Below are 16210 nucleotides of genomic sequence, written 5' to 3'. Positions count from 1 at the left end.
GTAGCAAAACTTATTTGCATGACACATTCATTAATTATGGCACTACACTCATTTAGATGGATAGATTTCACATAAAACTGGCAAGACACAGGGCTCCAGAAGAAATTAGCAGTGGCCAACTGCATACGTTCTTTGATGAAAACTACTGACCTCAGAAAGAGATGAGGTCATATTCCTATATGACACTTTTTTCAGGGCTGAATTTCACATAAAACTGGCAAGACACAGGGCTCCAGAAGAAATTAGCAGTGGCCAACTGCATACGTTCTTTGATGAAAACTACTGACCTCAGAAAGAGATGAGGTCATATTCCTAATATGACACTTTTTTCAGGGCTGACCTCTTCCTGGATCACCATATTTTACCAGCATTACCTTAATAATATTGACAGCAAAAGAATTCTCGCAGTTCCCCAGAGGAAGAGACACAAACAGAATTATACAACAAGAACATCTTTAAGCCTTGGGCAGTCCGAACTCGCCCTTATTAGGACCATACTCTGCCATTCCCAGGCCACCTTCATTTTGGTGCTTCACCCATCCTCCAGTGTCAGCCCTGGAGTAGCTCCAATAGAACAAGAGCGACATCACCATGGAAACCAACACCAATGCAGCTGCTGCTGCAAAGACCCCCTTTCGCAGTGCTACACATGATGACAAGTCCTGCTTGGCATAGTAACCCAGGTACTTTGTGTGGTATGCGTTCCTAGCTGACCCTGCCACGAGGCATGCCTCCGCCACCACAAAACTAAACCTGGAGATCAGCATCAACATCATAAAATTGATCTGTTTCGCATGTCAAGGGACGACGCATCAGAGAACGAAATTTTGACTTTGCAGTTCCTAATAGTCGTTACAGAAATTTCTCCCATGCAAGGTCTCTTCTATCAGTTTTCACGATTTGTGTTCGTTTTATTTTTAACGGCCAAGGTCCCATTACTAATCAAAACTAATCGTGTAGAGAAGGGTAGCATCCAGCAAATTAGGGGGCTTTTGATGACTGTTACACAAGGTTTCAGAATAGTATTTCTGGGACAGGAGCTAATTGATAAAATAACCTTTCAGAATCCCATTACTAACTTAACATGGCATACATATAATGTAAAAGAGAAACTCAATTATTTGTAAAAAATTATGTGCCAATTTCATTATTCATAGATTAGTATCTAACGACCAAGGTTAGCAGAGGACATAAAAGAGATACGATGATAATGAAACCCTGTATAAACAGATACGCTAGATAGTCAATTGCCTGACCAAGAGGTGCACAGATCTTGTGAATGACTTGTCAAATGAAAATATAACAAAATTCAAAATTCAGTCAAAAATCTAAATGTCCTTGTCCTATTTGTTTTCTAATAAATTTTTCAACACAAAACAGACATCACAATCCTTTCGCTGAAAGTTGGTTATGCTTAGTTGGCCAAGTGATCAGAGAACAGTATAAACATACACATAAACCTGAAGATGTAATCAATAATGCATGTATTCTGTATATTTCAATAATGTCATCAAAATTTATCTGACGATGCAAGACTGATTTTGTTATTTTTACACTTTGATGTTTCTTTATGAAGGTAATAGAATAAACTAGAATCATAAACAAAAGAATACGCTGACAAAGCCAGTGACACTGCAGGAAGCCAATATAGCATATACTTGACCATCCAAAATTGAAAAGCTCTTAATCCTCCAAGTCACCAAGAGATGGCACGCTGAACTAATAAAGATAACCTACAATTTCAGAAGCTGGGGCTTTTAGCGTTTTCCCCAAAGGAGACTCTTTGGTCCAAGGGTTGGTTTATAGGATCTTATTTTCGGTTGTGAAGGGTAGCCCGAGCTAGGTTAGGCGAGAGGGAGCCCTAACCTTGAGCAGACCAACGTTGAGCAGATCATATCTTGGTTTGATAATATGACTTTCATTCATTAATGTAGGAAATACTAAAAGATGCTCATTCCAAAATAAGTAAATTAAAACAACAAAAGGAATTAGATATCGTTGCATCTCACCCATTAAAATAAACTCTGAATAGAATGGCAAGCAGACCAACTATATACATGGCAAAATATTCTCAGTCGAATCTTCTAAGTGGTATTTATTGCATATCTGCCATGCAGTTTGACATTTACCCTCCCTTATCCCAAGAGAACTAATTTATTGAAAGAAAGAAAATTTACAGAGCAACCAAAATCTGGAAAAATATCACATTGAGAAGCAAGAAGTAGAAGTTTGTCCCAAAGCCACAGGATTGAGAGCTTATTACTAAAAAAATCAGCTCAAGACAAGGTCCATGATATGGGCTGCTTAGTTGCGGGAATCTTTTATTTTTGGGAATGCTGATGGGATCGACAGACCACGACGAGTTCGGAGGCCGAACCCACGTTATCTCGCGACCATCGATCACGTTTCCCACGAAGACGCCGGAGTCGCAGGGAGCCTGGTAAAGGAAAAGAAGAGGTCAGCCACTTGCAGTTCGGGTGCGAAGGAGAAGGAGGGAACGAACGCCATGCACGAGGCCACGACGTCGGAAGTGGGAAACAGTCCTCCGAAGTGACATCCGGCTTTTCCGCACGTCAGTTATCAAGAGGTCACCCATGGGGAATAAATGAGGGGGTGAGATGGTAGCTGAGGGTGTGGTATTATCTCTTGTCTCTTAGTTGCATTGGGGGTTACTCTCGCCCGAAGTAGAGTATTTTATAGTTGCATGCATCGGGTTGCTCTCACCCAGAAAAGTAGAGCCTGTATCTATCTTTCCTAGCTTCCGAAGCCTATTAAAATAAAGATCCCTTCCTTTCTTCCCTTGCTACTTCTCCTTTCCTTGATCTGAGACGTGAAGGAGAGCTGGGTCCTATCAACTGGTATCAGAGCCGGTTATGTCAAATAAAGAAAGGATCGAGCGTCTGGAAGTCGACGTGAACACCATGCGAGAAGAGCTGCACGGCTTAGAAGCACGGATGGAGGAGCGTCTCACTGAGGTCCTGGAGGCTATCCGTCACCTCCAAATTACAGCGCAGTCCCCTCCGCCGTTTGAACCAACGGCATCACTACCCCCATCACCACGAGAAGGAGCCCTTGGGCGAACGGAGGACATCGTGGGGATCCAACGTCATCCCAGAATGGACTTCCCACGGTTTACTGGTAACGATCCGATTGTTTGGCTCGATCGAGCTGAGCAGTTCTTCGATGGCCAAGGAGTACCCGCTAACCGGCGGGTAACCACCGCTTCATTCTACTTGGACGAGGAAGCCAACCATTGGTGGCAGTGGTTACGGCGAATGTCCCAGGATGAGGGAGTTGTAATCACCTGGAGGGTGTTCGAACGGGAACTTCTGGCCCGTTTCGGACCCAACGAGTATATTAACTTCAACGAGAAGCTATCCCGAATTCAGCAACATGGAACTGTGCGGGAGTATCAACAGGAGTTCGAAAAACTAGCTAACCGAGTTCGGGGATGGCCGCCAGACGCACTCATTGGCACGTTCGTCGGAGGACTCAAGGAGGAGATCGCAAAGGAGGTGCGAATGCGGAGACCTCACTCCTTGCGCGAAGCAGTCACGATAGCCCGAATGCGGGAGGAGAGACTGGAGCAGAAGCGGAAGGCATTCCGCGGCGTGGCATCCCGAGTAACCAATGTTCCGAGAACCCAGGGCCCATCCACAACTGCACCGCGGCTACAGGCTCCGACACCCATCCGACGCATCACCTGGGAGGAGATGCAACAGCGCCGGGAACGTGGGCTTTGTTTTAAATGCAATGAGAAGTTCTCCCCAGGACACCGGTGCAAGACCCCTCAGGCTTATTTAATCGAAGCCGATCACTTGGAAGATGCAGAAGGATCTAAAGACGGCGACATCGAGCGCTACGACGAAAATACGACCGGAGAAGAGGCGCAACCGGTGATTTCTCTCCATGCTCTCTCGGGATGGAATGGGCCACGGACGATGCGGGTGGTGGCATGCATCCAAGGACATCCTTTGACAGTCTTGATAGACAGCGGATCCACCCACAACTTCGTGAGTGACCGTGTTGCCAAATTACTTCAGCTGCCCGTAGACGCCACCGTCAAGTTTGGAGTCCGAGTAGCTAACGGAGAGGTCCTACAATGCCAAGAGATATTCCGGTCGGTAGAGCTGGAACTGCAAGGGAAGCGATTCCTGGTAGACTTCTATACATTGCCGCTGGTGGGGTTGGATGCCGTTCTAGGCATACAGTGGCTGGAGAAACTTGGACCTGTGCTCTGCGATTGGAAGCACATGACCATGAAATTCTGGTGGAACGGCCAAGCGTGTGGGCTATCCGGGCAACCGGCGAGACCCACCCGAGCTGTAGACTTCCGGGAAATACAGAAGGAGATCAAGGGGAGTAGCCAACTCTTTGCGATCATGGTCCGAGGCACCAAAGAGCATCAACCAACGACACTGCAAAAGGAATGGCCCACCGACCTCCAGCAGTTGATAAAGGAGTACTCTTCACTTTTTGAGGCACCTAGAGGATTACCTCCAGAGCGACCTTATGTCCATCGGATTCCGCTGCAAGAGGGAACCTCGGCAATCAACGTTCGGCCCTATAGATATGCATATTACCAGAAGAATGAAATCGAGCGCCAAGTAACTGAGATGCTAGAGGCCGGGATTATCCAGGAGAGTCAGAGTCCTTTCTCCTCTCCTGTCTTGCTGGTAAAGAAAAAAGACGGCACATGGAGGTTTTGCACAGATTATAGGGCTCTCAACGCGGTCACCATTAAAGACAGGTTTCCGATCCCCACTGTCGATGATATGTTGGATGAATTGCACGGAGCTTGCTATTTCTCTAAGCTGGATCTTAAGGCCGGATACCACCAACTCAGAGTTCATCCAGATGATGTTCATAAAACGGCTTTCCGCACACACCACGGGCATTTTGAGTACTTGGTGATGCCCTTTGGACTATGTAACGCCCCATCAACATTTCAGGCAGCCATGAATTCCATCTTCAGGAGTTACCTGCGTAAGTTCATCTTGGTCTTCTTTGATGACATTCTGGTATACAGCCCTACTTGGGAGCTTCACATATCCCATCTCCGCACCACACTAAGGATTTTGGCTGACCATTGCTTCTATTTACAACCCTCAAAATGCCTCTTTGGACAACAACAAGTAGAGTATCTTGGTCATATTATATCCGCTGCTGGGGTACAGGTTGATGCCACCAAGATACAAGCCATGAAGGAATGGCCGCGACCCACTACCGTGACAGAACTAAGGGGATTTCTGGGATTAACTGGATACTACCGAAAATTTGTTAAGAGCTATGGAGTCATTGCGGCACCCTTGACGACATTGCTAAGAAAAGGGCAGTTTCAATGGAACCCTCAGGCTGAGCAAGCATTCCATCTTCTTAAGCAAGCAATGATGACCACCCCTGTGCTTGCCATTCCTAACTTCTCAGAGACCTTCATGGTTGAAACAGATGCTTCAGACAAAGGCATTGGCGCTGTGTTAACACAAGGAGGAAAACCAGTTGCTTATATGAGTAAGGCTTTGGGTGTAACAAAGAAAGGATGGTCGACTTATGCTAAAGAGATGTTGGCTATAATGGAAGCGGTGCGGATGTGGCGTCCTTACTTGCTGGGAAAGAAGTTTCAGATAAGAACCGACCAGAAGAGTCTACGGCATTTCCTAGAGCAGCGAGTAAGCACACCGGAGCAACAGAAATGGGTCACCAAACTGCTGGGTTACGAATACGAAATAGTGTACAAACCGGGGAAGGATAATTCAGCTGCCGATGCTTTATCCCGACTACCCGAAGAGAGTGCACTTCATGCTCTCAGTCGCCCCGTATTCGACATCTGGGAGGAGATAAGGACTGCTAATCAGGAAGATCACTATTTGCAGCAAAAAATTCAGCAACTCGAAGCTACACCCGATCGCATGAAGAACTACCAGTTCAGAGGAGGAATTCTATATTATAAAGATCGGGTCGTTATCCCTCCCAGTTCGCCGTTGGGAGCAAGGTTGATGGAGGAATTCCATAATACAAAAATTGGAGGACACTCAGGAACGCTAAGAACCTACAAAGGGATTTCTCAGGCTTTTTACTGGGAGTCGATGAAGAAAGATATCCAAAAATTTGTGGCCGAGTGCGTGGTCTGCCAGCAGCATAAATATGAGACTCAAGTCCCGGCCGGACTACTCCAACCATTGCCGGTGCCGACCCAGGTGTGGGAGGACATTTCCATGGATTTCATTGAAGGATTACCATGGTCTAAAGGGAAGAATGTCATCCTGGTCATCGTCGACAGGCTCACCAAATATGCCCATTTCTTGGCCTTATCCCATCCATACACTGCAAGAGAAGTGGCAACACTCTTCGTCAACCAAGTGGCTCGACTGCATGGGATGCCAAGGTCGATTGTCAGCGACCGAGACCCGATATTCGTAAGTCATTTCTGGCACGAATTCTTCAAGCTTCAAGGCACCACTCTTCGCATGAGCTCTGCGTACCACCCTCAATCCGACGGCCAAACCGAGGTGGTTAACAGATGTGTCGAACAATACCTTAGGTGTTTGTGCAGTCAGTTTCCGAAGACGTGGGAGCAAAATTTGGCTTGGGCAGAGTACTGGTATAACACTACGTTCCATTCCACTGCCGAGATGACACCTTTTCAGGCATTATATGGACGAGCCCCACCAACAATCGTTCGGTACATGGAAGGGCTCACAGCGGTGGATGAAGTTGATAAAACTTTGGCTAGCCGGGACCAACTGATAAAGGAGTTAAAAGGCAACTTGGAGAAGGCTCAAGGACGAATGAAGCAACAAGCAGACAAGAACAGAAGGGAAGTTACTTTTGAAGTAGGGGAATGGGTGTTTTTAAAACTCCCACCATATCGGCAACAGACGATCTTCCGACGAGTGCACCAGAAGCTTGCTCAGAAATATTTCGGACCCTATCGCATTATTCAGCGCGTCGGGCCAGTCGCTTATAGGCTAGCCTTACCAGAGGATGCAAAAGTTCACCCGGTATTTCACGTATCACTTCTCAAACGGAAGCTAGGAGAGGGACAAGTTCCTTGTTCAGGGTCTCCACTCATCCAAGAGGACGGACAATTCGCACTGGAACCAGCCACCATCAGGGACTATCGATGGGTTAAAAAGGGAGGGAAGATCATCGAAGAAGTTCTCGTTCAATGGCGATCATTGCCGAGGGAAGACACTACCTGGGAAGAATATCAACAATTGAAGCAACAGTACCCAAGAACCAACCTTGAGGACAAGGCTTTGGCTGAAGGGGGGAGGGATGATGGGATCGACAGACCACGACGAGTTCGGAGGCCGAACCCACGTTATCTCGCGACCATCGATCACGTTTCCCACGAAGACGCCGGAGTCGCAGGGAGCCTGGTAAAGGAAAAGAAGAGGTCAGCCACTTGCAGTTCGGGTGCGAAGGAGAAGGAGGGAACGAACGCCATGCACGAGGCCACGACGTCGGAAGTGGGAAACAGTCCTCCGAAGTGACATCCGGCTTTTCCGCACGTCAGTTATCAAGAGGTCACCCATGGGGAATAAATGAGGGGGTGAGATGGTAGCTGAGGGTGTGGTATTATCTCTTGTCTCTTAGTTGCATTGGGGGTTACTCTCGCCCGAAGTAGAGTATTTTATAGTTGCATGCATCGGGTTGCTCTCACCCAGAAAAGTAGAGCCTGTATCTATCTTTCCTAGCTTCCGAAGCCTATTAAAATAAAGATCCCTTCCTTTCTTCCCTTGCTACTTCTCCTTTCCTTGATCTGAGACGTGAAGGAGAGCTGGGTCCTATCAAATGCACCCTCAACCTTCTCTTGGAATTTGCCATCATTTCCATCCTCAGCAATGGGTGATTCAAGCAATCCTATTGCTCATGTTGCTACACAACTATAGCTACATCAATTTTAAGACATTCTAACTTCACGTTAAGTTTACCCCATAAATGGATCTCTATAAAACATATATATAGTCAACAAATATAACTCAATTACGATTTACCAAGTATGCTCAATATGATTTATCAAGTATAATAAAATTTTGTTCATATGACTCTTACGTGATCACATTATGTACCAAAAAAACATCTCATTTTGCTTTTAGGAGCTCTACCTCCTTGATCTTTTGACAGAGTCAACATTTAGTCCACATAACCTTCAAGCTAATTTTGTATGCAAGATCAAACATAAACAAGACCAATCATGCATCTTGTATGTTTGAAGTGTGACCTTGTGCAAGTTTGATCTGTAGTCCTGTTTAGTTGGAGTAAATTTTGCAGAACCCATGAAATAAGAGTTTTGAATTAGTTTGTACATTTCTTTAATAAAGCCATGAACTAAAAAGAATGGAGAAGATTTTAATGTGTAACAAGCATAAAAAAGGACCAGGAAGGATTTCCATAAAAATAGCATCCTTAGGTATGTGCCATAGAAAACCAAGTTGGCCTATCATGTCATGGAGGTGAACCAGTTAGAACTTGTGCACTATTAAGGTAAACATGTCCTTATGAAAGTGCAGCTTGATAGCATGCCTTGGAACTTCTCAAGGAACCTTAAACCACTTCAACCGCAAATTGAGTACATATTTCTCTCTCTAAGCAACCGATTCATATTCAAAGACAGATAACCAGAATCTCAAGTCCTTGTAGATGACTAAAATATGGCAAATCACAATGATCAAGATACATGATAAGGCATAGAGACTACCATCCCTAGTGATCCGGGACTGATTTGCATCACATTCAATAGCCTATTTTTTGCTGATTTAAAGTTCTTTAATTTTTTGAAGTCCAATAATAGCCAATCAAGGTTGTATCATAAGTCCATAATTTTAGGAGATCCAAAAGGAATCAATTTGGTTAAGAGGTTGCCATTATTCATGTCACTGTAGCATGAATAGTGCACTACAGTACCTATGGGTTGTTAGGAGTCAACAACTACTTCGTTTTGGAACTCTTTAGGGGATTCAATCTTTGTAAAGAGTCCCAGAAGGACTAAAATTTATTAATTTGTGGGCAGATCGAGTTTGAGAATCTTCATAAAGTGGGTAGAGCAAAATATTTGTATACTGGTTTTTTTTATTGAGAATTGAAGCTTTAACCATCTTGTTTCCTCCCTCTCTCTTCCCCTCTTCTCTCTCTATTATCTGCTCTCATTCCTCTCTTCTCTCTCTCAATCTTCTTCTTTATTTTCAAATTCGACCGTTTAACCCTGCTTCTTTGGGGTTTTCAATAGATCATATTCCTGTCAACAGATTTCTGTGGGCATTGTTTGATCTAATCTGACTACAGATTTATCTTTGATTATCTAAGAAAGCTCTAGACTGTGATTTGGTTCATCTTCCCATGTATAAGACATGGCAAGCAAACATTCTTTTGAATAGCCACTGCACAAAATTTCAAGTTTCATATGGATAATCCTAATATCAGAACCTAGACAGCAAGCAATAAAGTCCTTTGTAACCCTAAACCTTCGCCTCAAGGTCTACTATTCCATGTAGGCTCCTTCAAACTTGAATAAAAAGGTATAAATACTATTTTATGCACTAGGGCTCCACAAAGGAAAGGCGAAGACATGATAAAACAGGAAACAAAAACTAATGCAAAGGCTCTATTAAGATCTATGACTGATGAGAAATGAGAGACACAAGTGCACCCAGAAAAAAAACATCAAGTTCATAAACCCTTAATGGAAGGTCAACAAGATAACTTATCTAGATGATGATTAGCTTTAGTTTAATGAATAATTATTGAGGCAGCTTATAATGTCCCCATCCAAGATGAATATATGTAAGGAGATTAACAAGAGAAGTCAAGCCTTTTAGCATTTCCAAGATAAATAAGAAAAATAAAATCTCACTAGCCATCTCATGCAGAATCAAAGACAGCAATTTCCATCTACTCACAAACATTTTCCCATGTACCAAACTCTTAAAAGGATGCCAGGTTAGACTATAACAGGCCATTAGGCATGTTCTCACATGAATTATTATGCAGTTGACTAGCTTATCAAGATAAACATACATGGCACAGGCATATCCTGTCATTTGGATCATTTTTAACTATTCTACATAACAATCTAGGAAAGAAGCCTCTATTGAAGAATTCTTATAGAATATAATAAGAGAGAAAGGAATAAGACTTCTATTGTCGCAAGAAGAACCTAAAACTAGTCACTTCAAGCACCCACTGTCCTCTTTTCCATGTCCAATTGGTAATTTAGAGGGAAAGGGAAAAGAGAACCATGCAGGAGAAAAAAAAGCTGCACACATTTGCATGTTCAGGAACCAAAAAAGCAAGGAGATTACAATGAAGCGGAACTAATTAATTCTGAAAAAGAACAAACCAGCTGAACTAGTATGTACAACCTATCCGCAAAATACAATCTTGGAAACGTAAACTGCTCTTGGATGGACATAAAGCAAGTCCTTTTTGATGTACCCTAAACAACTATTTGTGCTTAAAAACTAAACTGGAATATAACTCATCAGGTGCACAGTCTAATCATATTAAGTCTCAACCATTATTTGAAGAAGCAAGTTGTTTCAAGTGACCCAAGCCCAAGAGCCATTTCTGTAGAGGCCCACGTTTGAAGTTGGGCCGGCCTCTAAGCAAGGGCGGCCCAACATGTGAAAACGGGGGAGGGAGTCTCCCGATCGAAACGCCCTCCCTCCCCTGTTTCGGAAATCTTTTCCCCCCTCCTCCCGAATCCACCGGAGGGAGTTATAGGGTGATAAAACCCTACCAAAATCTCCTCCCTCTCTTCCTAGGGCATCAACCGAGAGCCCTTCCACACACACAAAAAAAAAAAGAAAAAAAGAAAAGGGAGATTGGAGTTCTTCCTTGCCGCGGGAGGGATCGGAGCAACCGTCGTCGATCCGGTTAGAAGGATCTCGCCGGAGGCAAGGTGAGTCGTCCCTCCTTCTTCGATCTCTAAGTCCTTTTTCCTCTTGAAACCGGCCGGCGAACCGTTGCTTTGGAGACAAGGAGTCCCCGGTTGCTTTGTTCCTCCTCCCGTTCGATGGCTCATTGCCGGGGGTGGCGCGTGGCCTGCCGTCGTCGGGCGGCGCATGGCCGGCACCACGTTGGGGCCGTCGATCGCTAGGGTCGTCGCCATAGGGACTGCCGCCACCGAGCACGCCCACAGGGACTACCACCGAGCATGCCCACGGGGAGAAAATAGACGGAAGGAGAGAGAGGGAGGGAGGGAGAGCCACTTGGTTCTCTCCTCTTTCTTTGCCTTTCCTTTCTCTCTCTTTAGTTTGTCTCTAGTGGGGTTCTCTCTCTACACTTGAATCTGGAGAGAGCATTGCTTTGTGGACTCTAGATAGTCCTGGGATGTTAGATTTTAGAGGACCCTTTGGAGGATCAAACAAGGGTCCTAGATCATCATATATCTTTGATAAATTTTAATGATGATTTGGGTTCTGTAGGGAAACAATCTATTGGACGAGAGGACGCTGAGCGGAGTCTTGCGCATTCCGATTCATAAATCGCCGTGAGGGTGGGTGAATAGTTTGTCTGAGTTTTTCAACAAAGAGTAAGAATCCTTGTACGCCAATCCTACATGATATAAATATTTTGCATTATATATATGTTTGATATGCTATGATCCAGACAAAGCAAAAATAGTTTATATTAAATTATATTTTGATCGTGTTGGCTTGTGATTGGTATTATGATGGATGCATGTATGTGTATAACCTATATCTGCATAATTGAATTTATGGATGTGGTGGTATGGACTAACCATGTTACATTGATTGCCCTGTCACGGGCTGGAAACGTGACCATGGTTAGTCTAGGTTGGAAATAAAGTGGAAAAGGGAATGGATGTGTGTTTGTGAATTGATTAAATGAACAGGGACTTTGGGCTTATCTCGTTATTATTGATTGCCCCATCATAGGCTGGAAATGTGATATTATCGATTGCCCTGTCACAGGCTGGAAATGTGATACTATCGATTGCCACGTCACAGGCTGGAAATGTGACACTATCGATTGCCCCATCACAGGCCGAAAATGTGATACTATCGATTGCCCCGTCACAGGCCGAAAATGTGATACTATCGATTGCCCCGTCACGGACCGGAAACGTGACCGGGATGTAGCCCAAAGTCGGAAAGATAATTGATCCGGATCAAGTTAATAGAGAATAGAAAGAAAAAGCATTGAAAACATTAATTGAAGATTTTGAGATATCGTATGGCGTATCACACTTGAGTGGCTGGATTTTTATTGACATTTGACTTATATATTCATACTGATTATTCGAGCTTTCGATAGCTGGTATATGATTTTATGATATGTGCATTGGTTTGTCATGGTTTCCAAATTAATATTATTATTGTGTTGGTATGGATGTGTAGGGATTCTTACTGGGCTGTAAAGCTCACCCCCTTCTTCTTCTTTTTCCTTACCAGAGTTGCAGGATGCATAGATTTGGATGGGATGGGCGCAGAGTGCAAGTACCAGAGTCATTAGTTAGTTAGTTTGTTTATCCTTCTTTGATGTTGATGAACATTTGAAGATCTTGTAATTGAACTAATTTGTTTATTTGGACATGTCGGATTTATCTATTTAAATTATCAATTTCTTGTGGATTTATTGAAATTTTTGTTAATCATAGGCCTTGCATGATCTTTAAGGCACTGCTTTAGGGCTCATGCGGCCGGTCGCGTACCGAACCCGGGTGCTGGGTTCGGGGCGTGACAATTTCAACCAGATATCAATGGCTAAGTACAGTGCTTTGTTGTAGAAAACCCATGAGGACAAGAACCGAACAAATCCTTAAAAGGATGATGAGACAATATAGCCAAGGGATACATTAGCGGACGCCCTAGATTTTACTCAAAATAACCAACTATGAGGATCAGGGATAGCATGATGACACCAATGCGAATGCATTGTCATAAGGCATTACTACTAGAACATAGTGGATTGGGGTGGCAAAGGCTTATCAGTTTGAGCCTTCAGCCTGTTAGTGCTCTCATAGGATATGCAATCCAGAATCAACATTGTATGTAAACCAATTAAACCCAGAGTGATACTTGACAGGAATGAATGTTTGATGGAGACCGCACAAGGATCTCCACTATTAGACTGTGACAACCAGGAAAAGTCGTTAGGTAATACTATCAAGTCATTTCTTATCATGTCATTAATTTTGCCATCTTTTTCCATCTATGAAAGGTAACTGAGTCGTTCCAAGCTGTACCGGTGAGCTACAGGCTCCAACAAGCCGGAGAAGGAGAAGAAAAGAGAAAGAACAGAAGAGGAAGGGAGAGCCGGCACAGGCTGCAGCCTCCAGTGGTCCTCCGCCCGGCATCTGCCACCCTCTGCCCTTCGCCAGCCTCCCGATCCCTCTCTCCCTTCTCTCTCTCTTTCTCTATCTCTCCCACAATACCGTGCCCTCTGTCGATACAGACTGGTACAGCCGTACCGACTCATGCCATCAGAGAATGGTACAATGTGCGGTCCCGATTCCTCCACCTTGCCATACACTATCTACCATCTCACTCGTAGAAAAGAAAAAAAAAATATTCCAGATGAAATAATTCGTTTAAATTGATTTTCTTTCAAGATCATGCACAAGTTTCGGAAACTCAAAAAAATCTTCGGAACTACTTTACTGTCCTTCTTAACTTGAAAATAAACGAAACTACTCCAAGTCAAAGAATTATAAATAAAGTATCGAATCCATTGACAAGATCTACGACGAACGCCCCTTTTTGCGAAGTATGTCTGTGGGTGCTTGTGAGCAGGCTTGCGTCTTCTACTATTAAAAACAGTCAAAGAAAACTACTAATCAAAGAGCGCATATAGACAAATTAGCCACCATCCGCTCTCCCATACTTGTCTGCTTCCCCATGTAACAGTTAAGAACTAAAAAGGGCAGTGGAAAGTCTGAACAACAATACGACCGCTAGTAGTATTAATAAATAATAATAGTAATAGGTAACGGATCGGACCGAGACCAACTTACCAGAAGAGAACAAAGGAAGCAACGGCGCAGGCCCTGGTCCGACCAGGGGTGAGCCCCCGGCCGAAGCAGAGGCAGCGGGTGACGCCACTCACCACCGCCTGGCTCACCAGCAACATCCCGAACGCCCCCAGCCCGTACGCCGTCGACGCGTCGGAGTCGTACTGACAGTACGTCCGCTCATCATACTCGTCCGGCACCACCCTCCCCTTTAGGTTAATAATAATAGAGAGTACAGGAGGAGAGAAGTCAGAAAACAAAGGGCAAGAGAACTAGAAGAAGGGGAAAAAGGAGTGAGGGAACTCACCGTACTCCTTCTCATCTCTGCACCCACGGCGAGGACGAAGGCGAAGAGGTCGAGGAACAAGATCACGGCCACCACCGCGATCGAGATCCCCATCGCCGCTGCCGGTCCCCCAATACCTTCCCTTTTTTTTCCTTGGAAATCCTCCACACTTCTCCAGCGAGTGCTGCTTTCCCTTTATTTTATTTTATCTTGCGTTTTCGGCTTTTCGCCGGAACGGAGGGGAGCGGAAGGTAAAAAAACTTCGAAAGGGAAGACAGCTGCGTCTGATTGGTTTCCTATTGCTATGATCGGGTGTGTGGTAAACGACAGCAGGCAGGGAAGGCGTTGGCAAATCAGAAGGCGCCGTGCAGGACTCTGCTGCGCCGTCTGATCACTCCCACATCTGCTTCCTTGTTTGCCAGGCTGTGCCACTAGGGACAGTTTCTTTGTTTAGCGGCTCTAGAGTTATTACGCCAAAATATAGAATTAGATGAATGCTGCAAACGAGATGCCGCACATCCCTGGTTTTTAATAAACCCAAGGGGTCGGCTATGAAGGCTGAAAAAACTTGGATTTCTATCGAGACTCTTCAAGATTTTTATTATATCAGCCGATATCAGAATATCGGCTGATATAATAAAAAATTATTAAAAATATATTTTATTTTATGCCGTAAATCTTATTTAAATTTCATGTATGTAGTATTAGACATTTGTTCCAGCTTTTCAATATGTTAGGTGTATGCTAAAATTTGTTTGATTCTTATATAATAATTATGAAAGTTGGACCAAACACTTTTAAGTTAAGCACCTGACAGAAGGGAGAAATTTCATAATAAATGATAGGTTACTGAAATTGAAGACCCAAACTACTGGATATGATAGATATTAAAAAATGTATATATTTTGAGAGCCTCTGAACTATGCATCAAGTTTGTTAAATACCAACGATATTAATAGTAGGTGCATTGTATTGCCAGTTGGATCTAGCTGTCAAGGAATTGCTGCACATTGCATTTCTTCCCACAAACTTGCAACCATCCTCCTGTCTGCTCCCTCATCATTCTTTATCATCACTAGGGCTGTCAACGCGCCGAGTTGCTCGGGCTCGACTCGATAAAAGTCCGGCTCGGGCTCGGCTCGTTAGTCAAACGAGCCCGAGCCCAAAATAAGGCCCATTTAAATCCGAGCCCGAGATCGAGCCTGAGCAACTCACGAGCCCAAATAAGGGCTCAGTCCAATTAATAATTTAATTGGGTCCCAATTAAACTTGGACTCAACCCAATTAAACTTTATTTGGCTTAATCAATTTAAATTCCAATCTAATTGAACCCAGTTAGATTTAGATCAGACCCAACCCGGGCTAACCTAAATCCATTTAATTTCTTTAAATCGAATTGTAACCCGAACCAATCCATTAACCTATTCCCTCCTCCTCCTCTTTCTTTTTCTTTTCTTCTCCTTTCTTCTCGGTTTCTCCGGAACCTTCCCAACCCCACCTCCACCTCCACGGCTCCACCCCCACCCACATTTCGTTCTCCTCGCCCCCAAGCCTGAAGCCAATGCCCCCCTCCCCGCCCACCCCTCCGACAACGGCTACGACGACGAAGACGCCGCCGCCGCCGTACACCCGATCCCAGCTCTCCGAGAAGCTCCGCCGCCTCCGCAAGAAGTTCTGCATTATGTCCAGCCGCATCGCCCGCAACCAGGACCCATCCTGCCTCGCTCCGCATGACTGCGACCTCCTCCACCTCTGCACCTGCCTCTGACACCCTTCCCACGCCTCCTCCTCTCCCTTCTCTGCCCCTGATGCCACCGCCCCCAGCGGGGGAGGCAACAAGCGCCGCCGCCCCAACCCCCACGCCCTATCTGGCCATTCCCACGCCAAGGCTCTCCCTGTCCCCCAGCTTTCACTCCCTCCCCCACGGTGCCCGCTGCCGACGCTCG

The 16210-nt window shown here is 44.8% G+C and overlaps 1 protein-coding gene across 1 annotated transcript; it reads right to left on the bottom strand.

The window, feature by feature from the left end:
- Nucleotide 1: 1 nt before the first annotated feature.
- On the bottom strand, nt 2-14540 carry LOC103701871 (uncharacterized). The gene is made up of 3 exons (XM_008784090.6): nt 14286-14540; nt 13982-14187; nt 2-753 (listed from the first exon to the last, which is right to left on the bottom strand). The coding sequence occupies exons 1-3, from the start codon at nt 14376-14378 to the stop codon at nt 456-458; spliced, it is 597 nt and encodes a 198-aa protein (XP_008782312.2). The 5' UTR covers nt 14379-14540; the 3' UTR covers nt 2-455.
- Nucleotides 14541-16210: the final 1670 nt, after the last annotated feature.

The sequence above is a fragment of the Phoenix dactylifera genome, chromosome 12, assembly GCF_051530095.1.
Source record: "Phoenix dactylifera cultivar Ajwa chromosome 12, Ajwa_hap1_PhDact_Kaust_v1.1, whole genome shotgun sequence".
NCBI lineage: Eukaryota > Viridiplantae > Streptophyta > Magnoliopsida > Arecales > Arecaceae > Phoenix > Phoenix dactylifera.
This window is presented reverse-complemented; position numbering and strand designations above follow the sequence as displayed.